Below are 18,897 nucleotides of genomic sequence, written 5' to 3'. Positions count from 1 at the left end.
GGTCATCTCATGCTGATTTATTGTCATCTATATCACCATTTGTGCCACTTTGGGATGGTATCTTGCCGGAAAGCATGATTGACGATCTGGGATGGTTCTATCCTGGGGTCCGAGACGCAGGCATGGCCAATTGCCATCAATCTGTAGATATGAACAATGCCGGGAACCAGGATTTCCCTCGCTTCCCTCACTGCAGCCAACCAAATCAGTAGGAGCCAAAACCGATCATTTCAGTATGGATTGCTGGTTGGGAAGCATTACAAATAAATTGCCGAGAGCCCCACCTGACTTCCTATCCTTCTTAATGTCAGTTATAGTGCATAAAGGTCATATTCACTCAATGTATCAAGCCGGGATCCCTTTAAGAAACAAAAGGTTATTCTGCATCAGACTCCTGATTAGCATACAAGCTCAAGAGGTAAAGGAACATATGTCGGTTTGATGATATCCGTATTGTGCCATCAGAGGTCTCTGCTGCCAAGTAAAGTCCAAATTGAGCCCAAAGAGGTGAATTGGCTTTTTTCAAGCGCCTGACCTTTCCATCGGACAGGGACAGCAAGCCAGAGGTAGGAATATGAAAACGAGTGGACTTTCGGTCGAACACGGGCATGTTTGACGACATAGGATGGAACGTGGGCCGGGGAATGCTCTCGCGGTAGACTTGCAGACCTTGTTTATCGTCATCTTGCCACATGACTTTAGACGTACTCGAAAGAGAAAGCCTTTATGGTCTGATTATCCTTATAAAGGGACCCTTACTGAAGGAGAATGGAAAAAGGCAAAGGGGGAAAAAGAAATCCAGGCTTCTTGTAGATTCAAGGAAATAACTTCAACAAATTTCATTGAATTAGTAATCTATCAGGCGAATGATCAAGAATCTTGCACGGTTGTGAAGGTGCATAACGGCGAAAGGCTAAATGCCTGAGTTCATAGTATTGGGGCCTGAAGATGCCTAGAGATGCCTTGTTCCAGACCGCTTTTTAGGTCATCGCAAACGTACCTAGGAGAGTATTTTAGATCGCTAGACCCACATTCTCTATTACAAGAAAAGACTATACATATATTCTCTTTCGGCTCCAATCAGTTCAAAAGTGCCCAAATCCACTTTCAAGCTCTCACCTCGGAGTTCTCTTAGCGAGATAATCTAGAACAGTGTTCAAAATGCCAGAGAAATCAAAAAAGGTAGTCACTTGGGAACAAGCAGGAGCTAGCTCCAACGATGATATATCGCTAGGTGATCGGGTAGCTCGCTGGAGTTCTTTCCTCGGAGAGATAAAATGGTTCAATTTTACCATGTTGGTTTTGATTCCCTTCTGGGCCTTTCTGCAAGTCCAGAGCGTCATCTTTTACCCCAAGACAATGGCACTTTGTTGCTTTTATTATTTTATTACCTTGTGTTCAATTACAGCAGGTAAGTCGTTCTTCAAATTACAGGATCCTTATAACCTTGAAACTAATTGAGGCTCGTAGGATACCATAGACTATGGGCGCATCGTTCATACTCCGCTTCTCCGCTTCTCAAATACCTGCTAGCGGCATTCGGAGCCGGTGCAGTACAAGGATCCATTAAATTTTGGGTCCGAGAACACCGCGCTCATCACCGCTATACGGACACGGATAGAGATCCTTATAACATTCAGAAGGGTTTCTGGCACGCCCATATCTTGTGGGTGCTTGTGAAGCAGCCAAAAAAGAATAATCGCGTGGATATCTCAGACATTATGCATGATCGTATCGTTGTCTGGCAACACAAATACTATTTCATAGCAGCTTTAATCATGGGTTGGGCTCTTCCAGCCCTGGTAGCCGGTCTAGGGTGGAATGATTGGTATGGTGGTTTTCTATATGCTGGCATTCTTCGGTCATTCTTTGTCAACCAGGCTACATTTTGCGTCAATTCCCTCGCTCACTATCTGGGTGAGCAGCCATTTGATGATCGGCGCTCACCTAGAGATCATATCTTGACAGCGATAATCACCATGGGGGAGGGGTATCACAACTACCACCATTCGTTCCCATCAGATTACAGGAATGGAATTGAGTGGTACCATCTCGATCCAACAAAATGGATGATATCTGCCTTAGACTGGGCAGGGCTTGCCTATGATCTTAAACGCTTTCGACAAAACGAGATTGATGTAGGCCGAATTCAGCAGAGCTACAAGAAATTGGAGAAAAAAGGTCGAGACCTAAACTGGGGAACGCCAATTGAGCAGCTTCCTACGATGATATGGAGCGAATATCAGAAACGAGTGGGCGCTGGGGAGTCACTGGTGGTGATCGAGGGTATCGTTCACGATGTCTCAAGCTTTCGCCAGGAACATCCCGGAGGAGAGATAATGATTCGGTCTGCTCTGGGTTCCGATGCGACTGGGCTCTTCAATGGTGCAGTCTATGATCATTCAAGTGCGGCTCGTAACATGTTGGCTACTCTTCGTGTCGCAATTCTGCTAGGTGGCGGCGAGGTAGAGGCCCTCAAATCTCCCCAGATTTCTCCGTCTACTTGATTAGACTTTATAAATCCCAATTCAATTTCTACTTGGGATATTTATGTTCTGTTTGTACCAAGGGAGGCAAATAGGACCAATTTAGTCTCCCACAGGAGGGACCACCTTTACTACTGTGGTAATGGAGCTTTGTTCAGGTAGCTGTCTCCATGAAGTCCAATTGAAGGCTGGAAAAGATGTAATTCCTATCCCACGGGGATGGTTGCCTTGGGCCTGAAGGCTTGTAGGGTCTGACAGTTGGGTATACCCGTGACCAGCAATTTATGAAACCTGTAGAAACTTTTGGCACACTTTCCATGATGTGAATGGCAGCACCGCATGCCATAACACTTCCCCTTCATATTTCACCGTCTATGGAACATCCTGGGATGATTGCATGTTGGCAAGCGCAAAAATTTTCATTTCACAAAGGATAAAAGCAAAGAAGAATACGAAACTGAAGTAATCATGTGGCGATCTGACTAAGAATAATCGCAACACTCATTTCTGACGTTTTTCGAAAGATCAATGAGAAATTTTGACATCACGGAAAGTCATGTACCGAGATCCAGATTCGCCCTCACTCGATTCACTTCATGTATGTTCTTCCCCAAGTCTACCCACATAGCACGATGATCCGGTCCGAAATCCTGTCCTCATAAACTCAAGTTCTCATCACACGCCTGTTCCTTCGATAGATTTTGGCCGACCTTTCTTTTAGGTTAGTAGACTGAACATAGGCCTCGAGGCATTATCAAAGGTACCGGTGGTGTGTCCATTGCTATAATTTCGATCTAATAGCGAAGCGGACAGTACGGAGTCACCTATAAGAGCTTGCGGTGGAACGGTTTCTGTCAGGTACAAAGTTTCTCACAGAATCGCTTGATTCGATGTGGATTCATTAAACCTTGGAAACCGAATCCAAGAGCCAGGTACATTCCGTGGTTCGTGTTATGGGTCGGGAGGGATTGACCCACTTGCGGGCTGTGCCGTAGAAATGTATACTCATGCCCCGCACTTGTCACCGTGGCAGGAAATAATTTTCTAGAGTAAAGGTAGACTGATGTACTGATTTGGCCTCAATGGGACTCAGAGAATTGATACAAATGTCCTATGTTTCTTGGTGAGAGGCTGTCAATTGCCAAGTGCTGTATCCAGACGGTGTGCATAACTCTCAGCTGCCTTTCTAAGAGCTAAGCCGCCATAAGGAGAACCTCTGTTTGAACTGATTAGACCGCCGGTCACTAAGATATACAGATATAGTTATGACTAGATTCATTGATATCAAAATTTATCTTATTTTGGTGTCATTTCAATTCAATCACAGTTGCTTTCAAACAGACATACTGCAATCAAGCTCTATATGAAATCAAGTCTTCCTAATTACTCTGTGATCATTCTTCAGACGACTTGCTGAATGCGTAATGAGCCACCTCAACGCCGGTGTGGTTGTTCTCCATCAACCAGTGGATATTTTCTGGGAATAGTGGGGTGGACTTAAAGTCATTGTGCGCTTTGACACTTTTCCATCCAATGAAGGCGGTAAAGCGTCGACTGGGCACCCCGTCATGGTCGAATTCGATTTGTCCCCAACCAGCAACGAGATCTCCGTCGGCTTCGGGGGCCTGATTGCTGATAGATTTGCGAACCTGTGAGAAGCCATACTCCACCTTGTCCATCTTTTCTTTGTTTATTTGGCTGGTTGGGTGAATCCAAGATACAAGTTCAACCACATTGGCACCCAGCGCCGCGTCGACGACCTCCGAAAAAAGGACAATGTCTTCGTATAGCGGCCCGGCGGCAATTGATTTGATTTTGCTCATCCATGCTGTGCTTTCTGTCGATGCTGCCCACTTTTTCTGCGCATCATATGACTTCCAAGCTATATCCATATTTTCCTACGGTTAGTCGCGCACATATTGCAACGCACGGGATTGTCACCATCCGCAGCAAAAGATAGCTATTACTCACTGATAGCTAGACCTTGAGTATTTTCGTCTTCGTGTTGTGGAGCCCATAGCACCTTCGTGGTACCATTGACAGCTTGGATGTTGGCGACCAAGCTCGTCCAAGATGGCTGGATGCTGTCGAGGCGGCCACCTAATGGAACTTGCAGTAGTTGAATGCAGTGCATATTGAATAGATAAAGACGCCAAAAATTGATATTAATGAGAGATGAACGATACTTTGTTGGTTTAACAGAATAAGAAGGAATCGGTTTTATGTCATTTGCCTGGGATGTAACCCTACCCCTGTAACTGAATTTGTGTGTGGACATTGAGGTCAGCCCCTCTCTCCTTTCAGCAATTTTAGTCACATTTATTGGAGTAGTTTGGCATTTGTTTTGCCTTCCCATGTAGCTGTCATCTTATTTTGCCAGTTTTATCTTACCTAAGCAAAATGTAGCTTGAACCCTTTGCCAAACCCAAAACCAGGCCATCATATTCCATGAAAGTATTATCAAGCATTTATTAGGCCCGGACTTTAATTCGAATACAAGTTCATGTAGCCGTACCAGGCTCACTAGGCCTTATTAATAAGCAATGAACCTCCCCGAGGTCGCGTTTTCGCGATTTTTCACAATAAAGACATCATGTTGCCCGTGCCACACAAATTACCATACAAATTATAACCAAACGCAATATGCCCACTACCCATCCTCAAAGACCTACCAATAGCTATAATTATGGTTTAGGGTCTAACAATGGTTTGGCCCCTACCCCTGACCCCTAACCCTGGCCATGTTCATTCTCTCCCTAGAGCCCTAGGGCTGCCTGTGGCGATGCACCTGTTACCCCTCCCCCGCCCCGCAGGTCTGGCACTTTAAAGAAGAAGACGACATTTTGGTGCTAGAAATTGCATGCTATTATAAAGTTCGATTCGGAGATCTCTCCAGCAACCTGCATTATATACTAAAATCACGGAAGAGCGGAAACGGCACACCAATCGCCCAATTCACCATTCAAACTGTTTTTGAATATATTGAAGCCTGACATCAATGATGTAAAGCGATAGTAGCGACACCAGAGACTAAGAGGGTGAAACAATCCGTTATCGAAGATGCTATATTCTATGCCTGCGAAGTTATATATGAAGGTTGTCAAGCACATGAAGCGGAGAATGCTATTACAGAGGCATATTATAGCCCGACATAGACCGGCAGTTAGCTCCGAAGCAGTTCGCTCCGAAGTATTGCGTTGGTAAGGGCTGAAACGAGCTCGAAACATCGAGCCAAATGCTAATAATCCCGATGACGAAAATGGTTCGTTAACCCCCTTTTTCGCTAGTATTACTAGTAACTCGCTCATATTCGTATAGAAATTCTCTCCCCTGCCAAACGACTATAATTAATCTCAGTCTTATCTCCAAATTCAGGTTCTACCTCCCCGTTTTCCAACCAAATGCCATTTCCACCTATGCATATGCAGCTAGAGATTTTATCTATTCTTCGAGAAATAGATAGCAAGATCTATGGCCCTGCCCTTGCCCATGGCCATGCTCATGGGTTAGGAACTGCCAATGGTTCTTTTTTTGACGGCTATATATGGGCCGTACTTGTAGTGGTTGCTATCTATCTGCCCCAAAACGAGCCATATCAGCTACATAAGACTATGTACTACGCTTCATTGGCGACGGAGAAAAGAAAGTTCGCATGAAACATATCCGAAATTGCAAGTTGTACATAGCTGTCAGGTGAACAGTATGAACATTGTCACTTGGGCACCAGCACGTTTCAAGAAGCCTCTCGCACGGGCCTGGTTTTGATGAAGCTATCAGCGACAATAGGAAGCACCACGAATGTGATCTTCATTGGACACATGTTCCTAGGAAAGCGAGTGTACGAGCTTGTAAATAGTAAGCGGTTAATTGCTCTAGAACCGCACCTTATCTGTCAGGATGTTATCACGAGAAATTAAGAGTTGCAGAAATATATAATCAAAGTTGGTGATTCAGCCCACTTTGGTAGATGCTTTTATTCGGACAAACTAAAGCTTGATAAGCTAATAATTCAGTGAGTTTTGATAATTACTTTGAGTCTATTAAGTAATGTTTAGTAGGAGTATTAGCGTGTCAGAAAGATGCGGCATTAACATCTACTCGGCCATTGATATTCATTTTTGATTGGCTTTTTCTATTTCATCACCTTCTACTATTATGCCCAATGTGCAAAAAATCATCAAGCGATTGATAAATAACTACTCGGTTGATCTTATTTTAGAGCTAACTCGAGCAGAGTACTCATTATTAGCCTCGGCCTTCCAAGGCTCAACCAGACTCCCTAGATCAGATATTAGTTTCATGTTAGCCAGAAGAAATGCGGTAGACCAGAAGAAGATTATATTAGACAGCTTTAGTTCCCCCTCGCTTTGATAGCTATCTAGGCTCGTCTCTCACGTCTAATTGTACAGTTTTCATGATTCGTAGCCCTTGCATACCCTCCGATGATTCGATAATGGGGTCTTCTTCTCGTTCCCAGCCCTTTACTCCTCGCTCTGTTCTCACACCACGAGAGACTTTGCGAGAATGTGTTTGCGACTGAGAATCATTCGGCGCAGAACTTCTTGACCGGGAATCAGTTTTTGACGGCCCCCGATATGTGTATGTTAACCCCATATCATCTTCGTAGACTGCAATGAAGGACTTGAGGAAGGCCGTCAAGTGGCAGCTGGCACTTAGCCCTATGTATATCTCCGTTGAGACCGTGGCGTAGGACCCGATGAGAGTTGGATCGTTTGAGGAGAGTTGTACCAGGATGAAGTGTAGACGAACTGCCGCGAGGGGAATGAGCCTAATCAATGATGATGTCAATAAAAGAGTTCCTAAACCACTCATTTAGTAAATGGACGTACAGCATCCGACTCTCGAGAGCGCAAAACACGATGATCTTTTTCTTTGTCGAGATCCTGACTTGATGGATTGCAAGTGCCGCATACACAAGAAGTGAAATCTCAGTAGCAATGTCGAGGGCAGTAATGACTTCCCAGCGGGGAGCCTGTAGCCTGGTTAGTGTTTAAACTCATATGCGATAGGGGCAAGCCATACCAATCCACTGCACTTGGCGGCACTGATGTCGAACCAGGGATTAGAAGAACACCGAATTCCTAACAGCAATGCGCATAGTATGGTCCACGCGACCATTACCCGGAGAATGATGTAGGAAATTCGCCGGTGTGTGTGGGAGAATAGGCCCTCATAGAAAAAGCAGGTTGTTATCTTTGAAAGGCCGAGCACAACAATGGTAAAGATATCGGCAGCATAACCTATCTTCGTAATGTTCAATATCCTACAATATTTAATTTCTTGCACAATGCCTTACCTTTAACATTTGCAATTTGCTCGTGGTGTCGATGCCATCGATAGGAGTTCCCCACCCATAGTGGACCTGGCAAAACACGATTATAATCTGGATGATTGCTGCAAGCTACTTAATTTGTCAGTCCAGAGGCAAGAAGCACAAGCGTTGTCATTTCATAATGGGGGTGGATAGTACTGTACCACGAGAGCCCAATATGTGTAATCATCTCGCTGCAGTCTATTCTTACTGAACGAAGAGAAGGTGCGTGCAGCGAGAGAAAGTAGAACCAGACACAAGTTGATCGCGGTGATCACCACAACCAGCCCACTATGGTTATGGTCATTATCTGTCGTATAAGGAGCGCTCACGCCCGTAGGCCATGTTGTCAAAACAGTCGACATGGCAAGCTAGGCGCCGAGTAAGAATCAACGGAAATGAATAACTGTGACCAGAAATTCTTTTCACATTTGCATCATGAGAGAGAGGATTGAAGGCATTTTCAATTATTGAATCGGGACCGAAACATAAAACATCAAATTGGAACGTTATAGGGGCCGAATGAGCTTGGGGCCGACAGATTAAAAAAATTTCTCAGGCGATCGACCCTTATTCGCCATAGTTAGCTGCAGGATTGATTAAGTTGACGCGATGACGACTCTTAGTGTGCTGCAGGAGCACCGAGCTTGACTAGGGTGTTCATGCGGGATCCTCGAATGGGTAGACATTTGGGCCGAATAGTCGAAAGGAGTCCTACGGCGACCAATTCCTATTTGCCACTCGGTATGAATGCAGAATTATTAGGTCGACGATAGGAGGCGTTCTAGAGCGCCACAGTAGTACCGAACGTGGCCGGGCGTTGATGGGAAACAACCGACTTGATCGGGTTTGCAGGGATTGTCTTGCCGAGCCATACATATTAACACTCTGAGTAGAGCAAAAAGGAGTAAATGCCGTCAATTAGTTAGGATTTAACTTCCTCATTTAAAAGAGGCGTCGCTTCCAATTCCTTCAAAAAATCCATGCAGCTTCTAAATTGGCTTTGACTTGTTTGCCGACCCGTGCCACTTTTTGTGATGAACTACAACACATAGATTTACTCCGTACGAACGATGAAAATTAAGCCGAAAAAATGTTTTTAGATGCACGGAGCCATAAGTACACCCCGAGTGAAACTAAGCATGCGGCCCCCTGCGGAGAACATCATATGAGATTCGGCAAGGCCCATATTAAGATCTTGGCGGACATTGGTTACCTTTTACTTTTTACTGTCTTTATGTGACAACCAATAGTATCATTGTTACTTTGTGGCCATATATTCCCCACTTAGTAAAGACACGAAGGATTTTGATCCTTGTAGTTCTCGCCTAGTGCCGCACGAACTGCTTTCTTTGAAACGAAAGCCGCTCTAGGCCCGCGATAACGATTACCAAACTAAGTTACAATATTTTACAATTTATGATTTTCAAAGTGAAACATGCACACTAATTAGCCAAAACGGAAGTCCTAAAAGTCTTGGAATGCTTCGCGTCGCTTCGCGTGCTTTTCCCGTTCCCCTCGGTGGGGCTACACTGGCACGGGCCACGAGAAAATACATTGTGACAATATATGAAGGGATCCATTCCTTTTACGGGTATTCTGGCCCTACATCGAGGGAGATTTGTTTTAATACTTTACTCCCTCGGCCCCTTAACCCCTGTAAAACCCAATTCTACCTCTGTCATTTTTCTTCATCTCGATTGGTGTTCATCCGATCATGGAAACCTCAATCAAAGCGACCGCGTTGGAGACGCTGGACATGGGTGTAGATCATAAGGATACAAGGGCCTCTCAGCAAGGCGGGACAGCACAGGATGAGAATGAGATGCAGCGCATGGGGAAAATCCAAGAGTTCAAGGTTTGCTTTTACTCCCTTTTGCAGGCATCCAGTCACGTCGATAGCTAATGTGTGCGACGTCAATTAGAGAAACATGCGACCTCTTGCGGCATTGAGCTTTGCATCAGTCTTGCAAGCCACGTGGGAATATCTGATCATGTGAGTCGATCAGAATATCTCTTCTCTAAGCAACAGGGATACAGGACAAACAAGCTAACTCCTTCCAGTTCAGACTACCAGGGATTGGAGAACGGTGGCCTAGCAGGCATGTTCTGGTCATATATTTGGACCTTTATCGGATTCGGATTCATCATTGCCTCGTTGTCGGAAATGGCTTCGATTGCGCCTACCGATGGAGGCCAATACCACTGGGTATCGGAGTTTGCTTCGCCTCGATACCAGAAATTCCTCAGCTACATCACTGGCTGGATGTCCGTGCTGGCATGGCAAGCTGGAACAGCTTCTGGATCCTTCCTCACCGGTACCATCATACAGGGATTGATCAGTGTTCGGAATCCGGATTACGATCCTAAAGGCTGGCAAGGCACTCTACTTGTGTTCTCAATGGTTCTGGTGTCATACGTTTTCAATGTCTATGCGGCAGACCTGATGCCAATCTTGAGTAACATCTTGATGATTCTTCACGTTCTCTGCTGGGCAGTGATTTTGATCGTCCTGTGGGCTATGTCTCCTCACCGAACTGCGGAAGCTGTTTTCGTCACGGATTGGCAAAATCTAGGAGGGTTACCTACAATGGGATTGAGTGTGATGGTTGGACAAATCTCAGCTATCTACGGCTGTCTTAGTAAGTCTTACTTATCTTCCAAGGATATCTATACAGAGAGAAGTCTGTGGAAAAGAGACTAACTAGCCCTCAGGTTCCGATGCTTGTGCGCATATGTCGGAAGAAATTAAAGACGCCGGCCGGAACGTACCACGGGCTATGGCTTGGGGATATTTTATCAACGGAATTATGGCTGCAATCTTGCTCATTGCCTACCTCTTCGCCACCCCATCCGTCGAGGATTCTCTTAACGACCCTACCGGGTTCCCATTCCTCTACGTGTTCAAGCAGGCCACCAACACGGCAGGCGTTAACGGATTAACAGCTATCATCTTGTTGCCTGTTATTTTCAGCAACATCATGTTCAATGCCTCCACCTCTCGCCAAACTTGGGCTTTTGCTCGTGACAAGGGTCTTCCCTGCTCGCGTTGGATTTCAAAAATTGACCCCAAGCGCAAGATTCCGGTCAATGCTATCGCCCTCTCCTGCATAATCAGTTGCGTGCTTTCTCTGATCAACATCGGCTCTGACACTGCGTTCAACGCTATCATCTCTCTCAACACTGCTGCATTGATGTACACATACGTGATCTCCATGACCTGTATGATCTGGCGAAAGATCTGGCATCCTGATACCCTGCCTACTCGTCGGTGGAATATGAGCCGGAACTGGGGTTTGGCTGTGAACATAATTGGTCTATTGTACTCCGTTTTCGCGATGTTTTGGTCATTCTGGCCCGGTGAGCTGCCGGTAACCGCTGAAAATTTCAACTGGAGTGTCGTGATCTTTGGGGCGGTTTTTATTATCAGTCTCATCATGTATGTCGTCAAGGGACGGAAAGAGTATTCTGGCCCCGCTGTGGATGTCAAGCATGAGGACTAGCTTGGTGTATAGCTGACCCATCTTATGACCTGGGTCCTGTTTTTTTAGAAAATATTCCTAGTTACTTTTACCTATGTACCTACCACAAATTTTAATGGCCGTAAGATCGCCACATTCGGTGTTCGTGAGGCATGCCTTGATTATTCTGAGTATAGTAGTTTGTACCATTATACATGCATGGGACATATTACGGTGTGAAACAGATACCCATAACTATATAACTTACCTACCTGTACTATCTAAGAATTCTTAGAAAGCGTATAAAATGTCTTCTTTGCCTTTACAAGGTGTACACTATGTCAGTTACGTGACCACTTGAGCTCATATTGAAAACCTTGGAACATCTTGTTAGGAGAAACACAAAGCGCCCCAATGGCAAAGTGCTTGTAGGGAACCCTCAAGCTTTCTACGGCACTACGGAGGCCCATAAAGTGCTCTTGCAGAACGTCCCCATCGCATCCTCTCAAGAGAGCCCTTGGCTCGTCCCCGTGTCCTGATTCTTGGCCAGAACACAAGCCCTTTCTTCAATTCTTCACGGTTAAAGTCCCTGGTATGCATAAGCCTCTCTTGATAATATTGAAAATGCGAAAAAGATATCTCACGCGGTGGCGGATCGCTGTCCCAAATTGGGTACAAATTCACTATCTCATCGTCTTTCGCTCAATCCCCTCTTCCTCCTGTGCTTCTTTTTTCAAATTGAGACCTGCAGCTTTGCCTGCATGGTTTAAATCCGGGTTGTATTTTCCATACAAGTTTGAGAGGCTGAGATTCTCCAGCCTTGGTAATTGCTCTATTCGAGAAAATATCGGTGTCCACGACCCGGTGGTCAAAGTGTACTGATGTAACGTGAAAGAGCGAAGGCCAGGATGCTTCTGAAGAAAGAGGACAATCGGCTCCCCTTTCGCCATAAACCCAGAAAGTGCACATGTTTCCAGTGCCGGGAAGTGGGTTTCATAGGCGAGACTTTCAATGATCCGCTCGTAGTTATCCAACTCGCCTTTTGCTTGGGTCGTGCGGAAAGATAAATGTAGGTCTCGAAGAGCGGGCGCAGACTTGAGCAAGGACGTAATTCCCGGTGTGCTTTGAGCCAGCACTTCACGAGGATCCTCACATGATGAACGCTCCTCCGGTATTGCTTTGCACTCACTTTCCGAGTCTTCAATTGATTCGGCAATGTCCAGCTCGTTCTGTATCTCCCCTGACATACTCAGCTCAAATGATTCTAGGCTCTTGCCTAGTCTGCTTAGTTGTTCTGGGCTAAGAGCCGATGCATGGGTGGTGATATGACTGGATGGAATACAACATCTAGGAGTAGTGCGATACACATCGAGTTTCCTCACCGAGGCTTCGCTCTGCGCAATCGCTGTGATAATCAAAGAAAATACGTGTGAGGCTCGCATCCAGAGCGGGTGCCACGCCCCTTTCCCGTCCCGAGTTGATTCTCTGTGGGTACTCGTGAGAGCACCATCTAAGCGGATAGAACACAAGTGATCAAATCATCTGAGCGAAAGTTGGAGGAGTTCTAGTAATACGCTCGACGACTCTATGACTCTTGCTCTTTGCTGTTCTCTCAAGAGCTCTAGATTGGACTTTGCATTCAAAAGCTCCTCGGGGGAATAAGGAACCGTCGTCTTTACAAACATAGGCCCATTGGATTCCACCACAGTGCGATGTTCAGATTCCACATTTTCCTCTAATTCGGAAGAATCTAGACTTGTGGCAAGGAAGGTTATTGAATAGATTGTCTTGCTGAGGGCAGGATTGCAAGACAAGGCACAAAGAGAACGAAGATTCTGTGACGATACATCGCAAATGGGTTGCTGAATGAAGCACAAAAAGCGGGGTCCGATGCAACTTCAAGCGAGCTTTCGGTCCGTTAAAAGAAGAGACTCGATAGTGTTGATATCCAATTGTGTAAGGACTATTTCGAAGATTTCCGGAGGCAGTGTAGTCCAGTCCATGATGGTCGAGTTTCGATCTGTGTTGAATTTTCCCATGGGCAGGAAGGGTAAGCTGGGTTAGCTGTATTAGCTTTGGAGGTCAGCTTTGGGGCCAGCAAGCTAATAAGCGAGTGTGTCTCAAATGTTTGCCTAGCGGGAAACCTGATTTCGGACATGTTCTAAGGATCATTGTAAATGACTGTACATTTCTGCAAAAGAAGGATGAAACCTTTGAAATCCCAATGTTTGCATTGTTTATGACCCAGCCTTAATGGGTTTGATCCTGACTAAATCCAAATCGGACTAAGGACGGTTTCGTTGATTAATCTATAATCTAGTAGAGGATCATGTGATACCTGTAAGATACAGGGTGTTACAAGCAGCTAGCTTCTCTAATTTTCTCGTCCTTGTCTTTTCCCCATGCGCGTTTGTCGATAGCTTGATACCATGCTAGATCCCTCAAACTCTTATCATTCCCTGCTTGCAGCTATCTCATGAGTATGCAATCCGATAATCCCGCCCAATCGCCTGCCCTCGCGATCCCAGAGATCGTGAATTCAATCCTGCACCAAATGGACATGCGCACACTGATCACCGCCAAAGCATCTTCTGTACATGGAACAACCTAATCTGCAACACGTAGTGGTTGCAGGAGGCTCTCTTTTTTCAACCAATCAGTCATGGCCTCAACACGCACACTCGAGTTCACAACCCGCTGCTATCAGAAGTTTTTCCATCTAGCTTTCCTTCGAGAGACCCTAAATATGCAGATGCTACCAGCCAGGTCAGTCACAGAAAAGAGATCTGCCTCACCAATCTTGCCTGGGAAAAGAGCTCGGCTGTTCGAGAGATATTCATTCACCCTGAGGCCAGCTGGCGTCGCATGCTCACGCATCAAACGGCCTTTCACCGGGTTGGGAACCCATTTGCAGCGGCTCGCCTTATGGCTTTAGCTGGAGTCTGCTAAAATAACCCAGAAATACGGACTTCATATGGCGCCTCTGTTTGAATGGCTTATTGGCCGTATCTCGTCACACTGAACTCACAGAACCTTGATCTCATTTTTTTTCCGGCATATTTGCTCATCAGTGCTGTTAATCAGCCTGGGTCCGGGCTTGGGGGACGACGTAGTCTGGCTCGGAGACAAATGATAGGAGAGTTTGGTCTTTCGCTAGATATTTTTGCCAGAGATAGACTCGAGTTCGAACTGGGCAGACGAGGATGATGATGAGGAGAAGAAGAAGGGCGATGAAATTCCGGTACTAATCTAACTGTCTGGAAAAAGATTTGTCAGTGTTATCATGAGTTGGAGTTGACGATGGATGGATTACAGATGGTGAAGTATAACGAGAAGCGAGCGTAGTAATAGCGATAAATCGTGATATGATTTTGCAACAAGTGTCAATATGTACCTTTCTTGATAGCCTAAAAGCTTGTCATATGGTATCTGGCCACTATCTAGAGTTTAGGGGGATTTGATGAACAGGTGACTAGGATACATGTATGTATGTATATCTATTACCGAGGTGAGCAATGTATTTTTTTGATACCATGACAATATACGATTTCAATTGATGATTGTGGTGTTACATCTCGAGAATAAAACCTTGAATCAAAACGCAGGGAAAACAAAAAATTGTCCATATTCAGATGACACCAGACACCGGGGTATCTTCCTTGTCCCGAAAAGCAACCGCCCATGCAGAATGAAAGAAAAATCGTGCGAGAAATTCAGATAGATAAACTCATGTCATTGTCACATCCTCAGCCGGGGTGGCGGCAGTAGAGGGCACAGCAGATGCGTCAGCATCAGCATCAGCCATAGCATTGTCGCCATCTGCATCATTCATAGGAGTGTCGTGATTTCCATGCGACTCGGGGGTAGGGGTAGAATCATCGTTTTCCTCAGTGGAGTTTTCGTCTACCTCCTCCCACAGGCGAACGGTCTTATCATCCCCGCAGCTCACTACCAAGCGCTTTCCATTCAATTTACCCGTATGAACAGATAGCACAGTATTCTCATGACCTTCGAGGCGTTGCAGGATCTTTTTGCTCACAATGTCCCAGAACACGATGGCTCCATCCTCACTGCCACTCACGGCAAAACACGGAGGTGTGCCATAGTTCGTATCCGGGGACCCATAAAGACCAAATGATCCAGACAAGCTGTATTTGGTATTGACATGGCCCTGGAAGGTTTTGAGAACGCGGCTCTCGACGTAATTCCACATCCGAATACAGCCATCCAGGGTCCAAGCCAAGACATATTTGCCGTTAGGGGAGAACTTCACACAAGTCGCTGGCGGGTTGTCTTCCATGACCAGGGTGCGTAAACACTGGCCGCTGTGGGTGTCCCAGATACGGATTAGGCCATCCAAGGCGCATGATGCAATAAGAGTTCCGTCATGCACAACATCAATACCGGCGACTGGATCAGAATGAGCTGGTAGGGAACGCATCACGCGGGCTCTGCGCACATCCCACATGAACACGGCCTCATCGTAGGAACCACTAACAAGGATGTTACCCTTCGGTGCAAAGGCGATTTGGTAGACGTAGTTGTGGTGGCCATCGAAGATCTTGGGGTGTGCTTTAAGCTGCAAGGTGGTGTAAGCAGGATATTCTGGACAGGAAGCGGACAGAGACTCTTACAGTGTTCACATTCCAAAAACGAATAGTCTTATCGTCAGAACCCGTGGCAATCCATTCGCCTCCAGGTGCCCAAGCAAGAGTCGAGATACCAGCAAGATGTCCCTCGAAAGTATGAATGAGTCTGCCGCTGGCAGTGTCCCAAACCTTTATTGCCGCATCAGCACCTGTTTATTATTGTCAGTGATCCTTTTATTCAATTGCTTGGAAGTTTGAGCATGGAACATACCAGCACTGGCTATCATAGTACAGTCCGGTGAGAATTGAACTTGAGACACACTGCGCAGATGCCCATGCAGGACAAACTTTTGCTTATAATTTAGATGGTCGGGCGGAGGAGGCGGCGGTGGAGGAAGGGGAGTAGAGGAGCGAGCGGACCAATCGTCGGCATCGCAAGCCTGATCGCGTGGACCCGAACTATCACGGATAGTGCCATCTGACCCGCATTGGGAACCGTCACGACTGCTGGTGCGGATTATGGGTGAAGGGCTTCGATGACGGTTGTGTTTGCGCGAGGAACGCCAATATTCGCCAGCATCAACAGCTAGTTCATCGGGGCTCTCGGAATCGCTATAGTGACGGCCGGATTTTTTTGGTCGTTGAGGAGTGAAGCCCTTCTGCAAAGTCCAGCTAGCTCGGCGGCGTTCAGCTTCATCGTGCTCGGAGCCTGCGGCGAGCTCATCGGAAGACGACTCAACGGGGGATAGGTCGCGAGGCTCCCGCCGGCGAGGCTGGGAGTTGGAATGACTCATTCGATTAAGCAACGCACAGAAGCATCCAAACAAATGGTTGCCAATGCGCCGAGATTGTGTTGACAAGTTATTTCTATCGATGCGACGGGAAAATCAGTGAACGCGTCGGGCGGTGTGTCAAGGCGGTGAGATAGGCTGCGTCATCTCTGTAGCAGTCAAATTTTGTAAATATTTTATACAAACATGGATTATCTAAATTTGGAAATTTGAATTGTGAAAATGGTATGAAGCTCTCATTGAAAACCTTAGACACGATGTACAAATAAGACTGGATATGCCTTGCTCAGCCTGATCTATAGCTGATAGCTTTCTTGAACGGTATTCAAGTGTTTGTACAATCGAGGAACATAGACTATTTCAAAACAAGTTCAGAGCCGAGGAACTCCAAGCTGAGACTTCACCTAACTAAAAAAGAAAAGAGACTCATAGGCTTGTACTTGAAATGTGCTAAAAATCAGAACAATATTTCGATATATACACAGCATCACATGACCGTCACGTATGGACCAAAAAATTACATCATGTCTGTCCGATCAACAACTCTACACATTACACTTGGGACCGCCAGTGAAGCCAATTTCAATCAAAATTTGGCCCTATGGCCTCTTCAATTCCCACCGAAGCTCCGACCGATATCCGCATCCTCGCACTCAACTGCTGGGGTCTGAAATACATCGCCAAGTACCGCCATGAACGCATGTCGGAGATCGGGCGTCAGCTGGCATTAGCCAACCCGTCGCCAGAGATAGTGGGACTACAAGAATGCTGGACACAAAAGGACTACGAAAGCATCCGTGACCAAACCCGACACATACTACCATATGGAAAGTTCTATTATGGAGGAATATTTGGCGCAGGATTGGCGATTCTGTCAAAATGGCCGATTGAGGAGAGCAGCATGTTCGGATACCCGTTGAACGGCCGGCCGACAGCGTTCTTCCGAGGAGACTGGTTCGTGGGCAAAGGTGTTGCCAGCGCAAGGGTCAGATTTGGCCCTGGTTCTGCAGATGTGGCAGAGGTGTTCTGTACACATTTACACGCCCCGTATGAGCGCGAACCAAACGACTCCTATATCTGCCACCGAACCGCGCAGGCATGGGAGATCTCCAAGTTAATGCGCGGCGCTGCTGAGCGCGGCCATCTAGTCATAGGCCTTGGCGATTTCAATATGCTGCCTTCTTCATTCGCCCACCGGCTGATCACAGCCCAGAGCCCTGTCCGCGACGCCTGGCGCGAGCTGCACCCCGACTCTTCACTCGCGGCAGCAATCGACCCGGTTGAACAGGCTCGGAACCGGCCTATTCCCACGGCGGAGTTCAATCTTTCCGAGAACGGAGCTACCTGTGACGGGTCATTCAACACATGGCGCTGGTCTGAGAATATGCGCAAGCGTCTAGAGAAGGGCGAGGACATCGTCATCGAAAACGACACCCCAGATCCCCGTGGTAAACGTCTGGACTATATCTTCGTCGGCGATGGTGGCTACCCGCCTGCCTTCCCACCGTCTCGTTGGTCAGTCGAGTCTGTCCAAGTTTCTATGACACAACGCCACCCCACTCTCCTTTGTTCTTTGAGCGATCACTTTGCCGTCGAAGCTGTCATTACCCGATCCCCTGCGAGGTCGACATACCCTCCTTCCCACCCTGACTCTGCCCCAGCTTCTCCCGACTGCCCCACTCTTCATACAACAACTTCAAAGCAAGTCTCCCCCAACGCGGCCTTGTCTCCCGAAACATACGACCACATAATTGAGATGACTCACAAGTACGTATACCGTGAGCGCTCTCAGCGCCGCTGGCGTCTTGCGCATTTCATAGCGTCTATTGTGATTTCAATTGGTTGCATGGTCGGCGTGTGGTGGATTGGTAACCGTACCTACATCGGGTTCTTGCTTATCCTGATCAGCACTCTGAACTTTGCTGCTGGAGTCTTGGACGGTCTGATCGGTGGATTATTCATGTCTAGTGAGCTGCGTGCTTTGAAAGAGTTCGAGTGGGAGGTGAGAAACGCACGAAGTTTGGTGGTTGCTGCTGAGAGCGGTGCTGGTGCTGTTTCAAAAGAAACGGAGAGAGATGACAAGGATTGTTGATCTGGATTCGCTTGGCGAAAGCCCGAACTAAGTGACACACTAAGATTTGTTGTTCGCTGTTACTATTTTGATTAAGAAGTGTAATATAACCATAATTATGTCCTATAATAATATATTCCAACTAGTTTTACGATTAGCACTTGAGA

General features: G+C 46.5%; 8 protein-coding genes across 8 annotated transcripts; 4 read left to right on the top strand and 4 right to left on the bottom strand.

Moving 5' to 3' along the window:
• Nucleotides 1-1,161: 1,161 nt before the first annotated feature.
• Nucleotides 1,162-2,507, top strand: N7529_004186 (acyl-CoA desaturase; the record flags this gene model as incomplete). Its single annotated transcript, XM_057239713.1, has 2 exons — nucleotides 1,162-1,411; nucleotides 1,471-2,507. The coding sequence occupies 2 exons, from the start codon at nucleotides 1,162-1,164 to the stop codon at nucleotides 2,505-2,507; spliced, it is 1,287 nt and encodes a 428-aa protein (XP_057099008.1).
• Nucleotides 2,508-3,880: 1,373 nt separating this feature from the next.
• On the bottom strand, nucleotides 3,881-4,620 carry N7529_004185 (uncharacterized protein; the record flags this gene model as incomplete). Its single annotated transcript, XM_057239712.1, has 2 exons — nucleotides 3,881-4,368; nucleotides 4,458-4,620. 2 exons carry the CDS (start codon nucleotides 4,618-4,620, stop codon nucleotides 3,881-3,883), a joined length of 651 nt encoding a protein of 216 aa, XP_057099007.1.
• Nucleotides 4,621-6,682: 2,062 nt separating this feature from the next.
• On the bottom strand, nucleotides 6,683-8,183 carry N7529_004184 (uncharacterized protein; the record flags this gene model as incomplete). Its single annotated transcript, XM_057239711.1, has 5 exons — nucleotides 6,683-6,765; nucleotides 6,923-7,275; nucleotides 7,337-7,479; nucleotides 7,804-7,908; nucleotides 7,983-8,183. The coding sequence occupies 5 exons, from the start codon at nucleotides 8,181-8,183 to the stop codon at nucleotides 6,683-6,685; spliced, it is 885 nt and encodes a 294-aa protein (XP_057099006.1).
• Nucleotides 8,184-9,535: 1,352 nt separating this feature from the next.
• Nucleotides 9,536-11,321, top strand: N7529_004183 (Amino acid/polyamine transporter I; the record flags this gene model as incomplete). The annotated part of the gene is made up of 4 exons (XM_057239710.1): nucleotides 9,536-9,676; nucleotides 9,744-9,814; nucleotides 9,883-10,460; nucleotides 10,534-11,321. 4 exons carry the CDS (start codon nucleotides 9,536-9,538, stop codon nucleotides 11,319-11,321), a joined length of 1,578 nt encoding a protein of 525 aa, XP_057099005.1.
• Nucleotides 11,322-11,962: 641 nt separating this feature from the next.
• N7529_004182 (uncharacterized protein) lies at nucleotides 11,963-12,526 on the bottom strand (the record flags this gene model as incomplete). Its single annotated transcript, XM_057239709.1, has 1 exon — nucleotides 11,963-12,526. One exon carries the CDS (start codon nucleotides 12,524-12,526, stop codon nucleotides 11,963-11,965), a length of 564 nt encoding a protein of 187 aa, XP_057099004.1.
• A 1,415-nt stretch (nucleotides 12,527-13,941) lies between these two features.
• N7529_004181 (uncharacterized protein) lies at nucleotides 13,942-14,228 on the top strand (the record flags this gene model as incomplete). Its single annotated transcript, XM_057239708.1, is given in 2 exon segments — nucleotides 13,942-14,045; nucleotides 14,057-14,228. 2 exon segments carry the CDS (start codon nucleotides 13,942-13,944, stop codon nucleotides 14,226-14,228), a joined length of 276 nt encoding a protein of 91 aa, XP_057099003.1.
• A 778-nt stretch (nucleotides 14,229-15,006) lies between these two features.
• Nucleotides 15,007-16,662, bottom strand: N7529_004180 (WD40 repeat domain-containing protein; the record flags this gene model as incomplete). Its single annotated transcript, XM_057239707.1, has 3 exons — nucleotides 15,007-15,858; nucleotides 15,914-16,077; nucleotides 16,140-16,662. 3 exons carry the CDS (start codon nucleotides 16,660-16,662, stop codon nucleotides 15,007-15,009), a joined length of 1,539 nt encoding a protein of 512 aa, XP_057099002.1.
• A 598-nt stretch (nucleotides 16,663-17,260) lies between these two features.
• N7529_004179 (inositol phosphosphingolipid phospholipase) lies at nucleotides 17,261-18,751 on the top strand (the record flags this gene model as incomplete). Its single annotated transcript, XM_057239706.1, has 1 exon — nucleotides 17,261-18,751. The coding sequence occupies one exon, from the start codon at nucleotides 17,261-17,263 to the stop codon at nucleotides 18,749-18,751; it is 1,491 nt and encodes a 496-aa protein (XP_057099001.1).
• Nucleotides 18,752-18,897: the final 146 nt, after the last annotated feature.

This window comes from Penicillium soppii (genome assembly GCF_028829465.1).
Source record: "Penicillium soppii strain IBT 18220 chromosome Unknown utg000004l, whole genome shotgun sequence".
NCBI lineage: Eukaryota > Fungi > Ascomycota > Eurotiomycetes > Eurotiales > Aspergillaceae > Penicillium > Penicillium soppii.
Note: the sequence above shows the minus strand (reverse complement) of the source record. Positions and strands in the feature narration are given on the sequence as shown.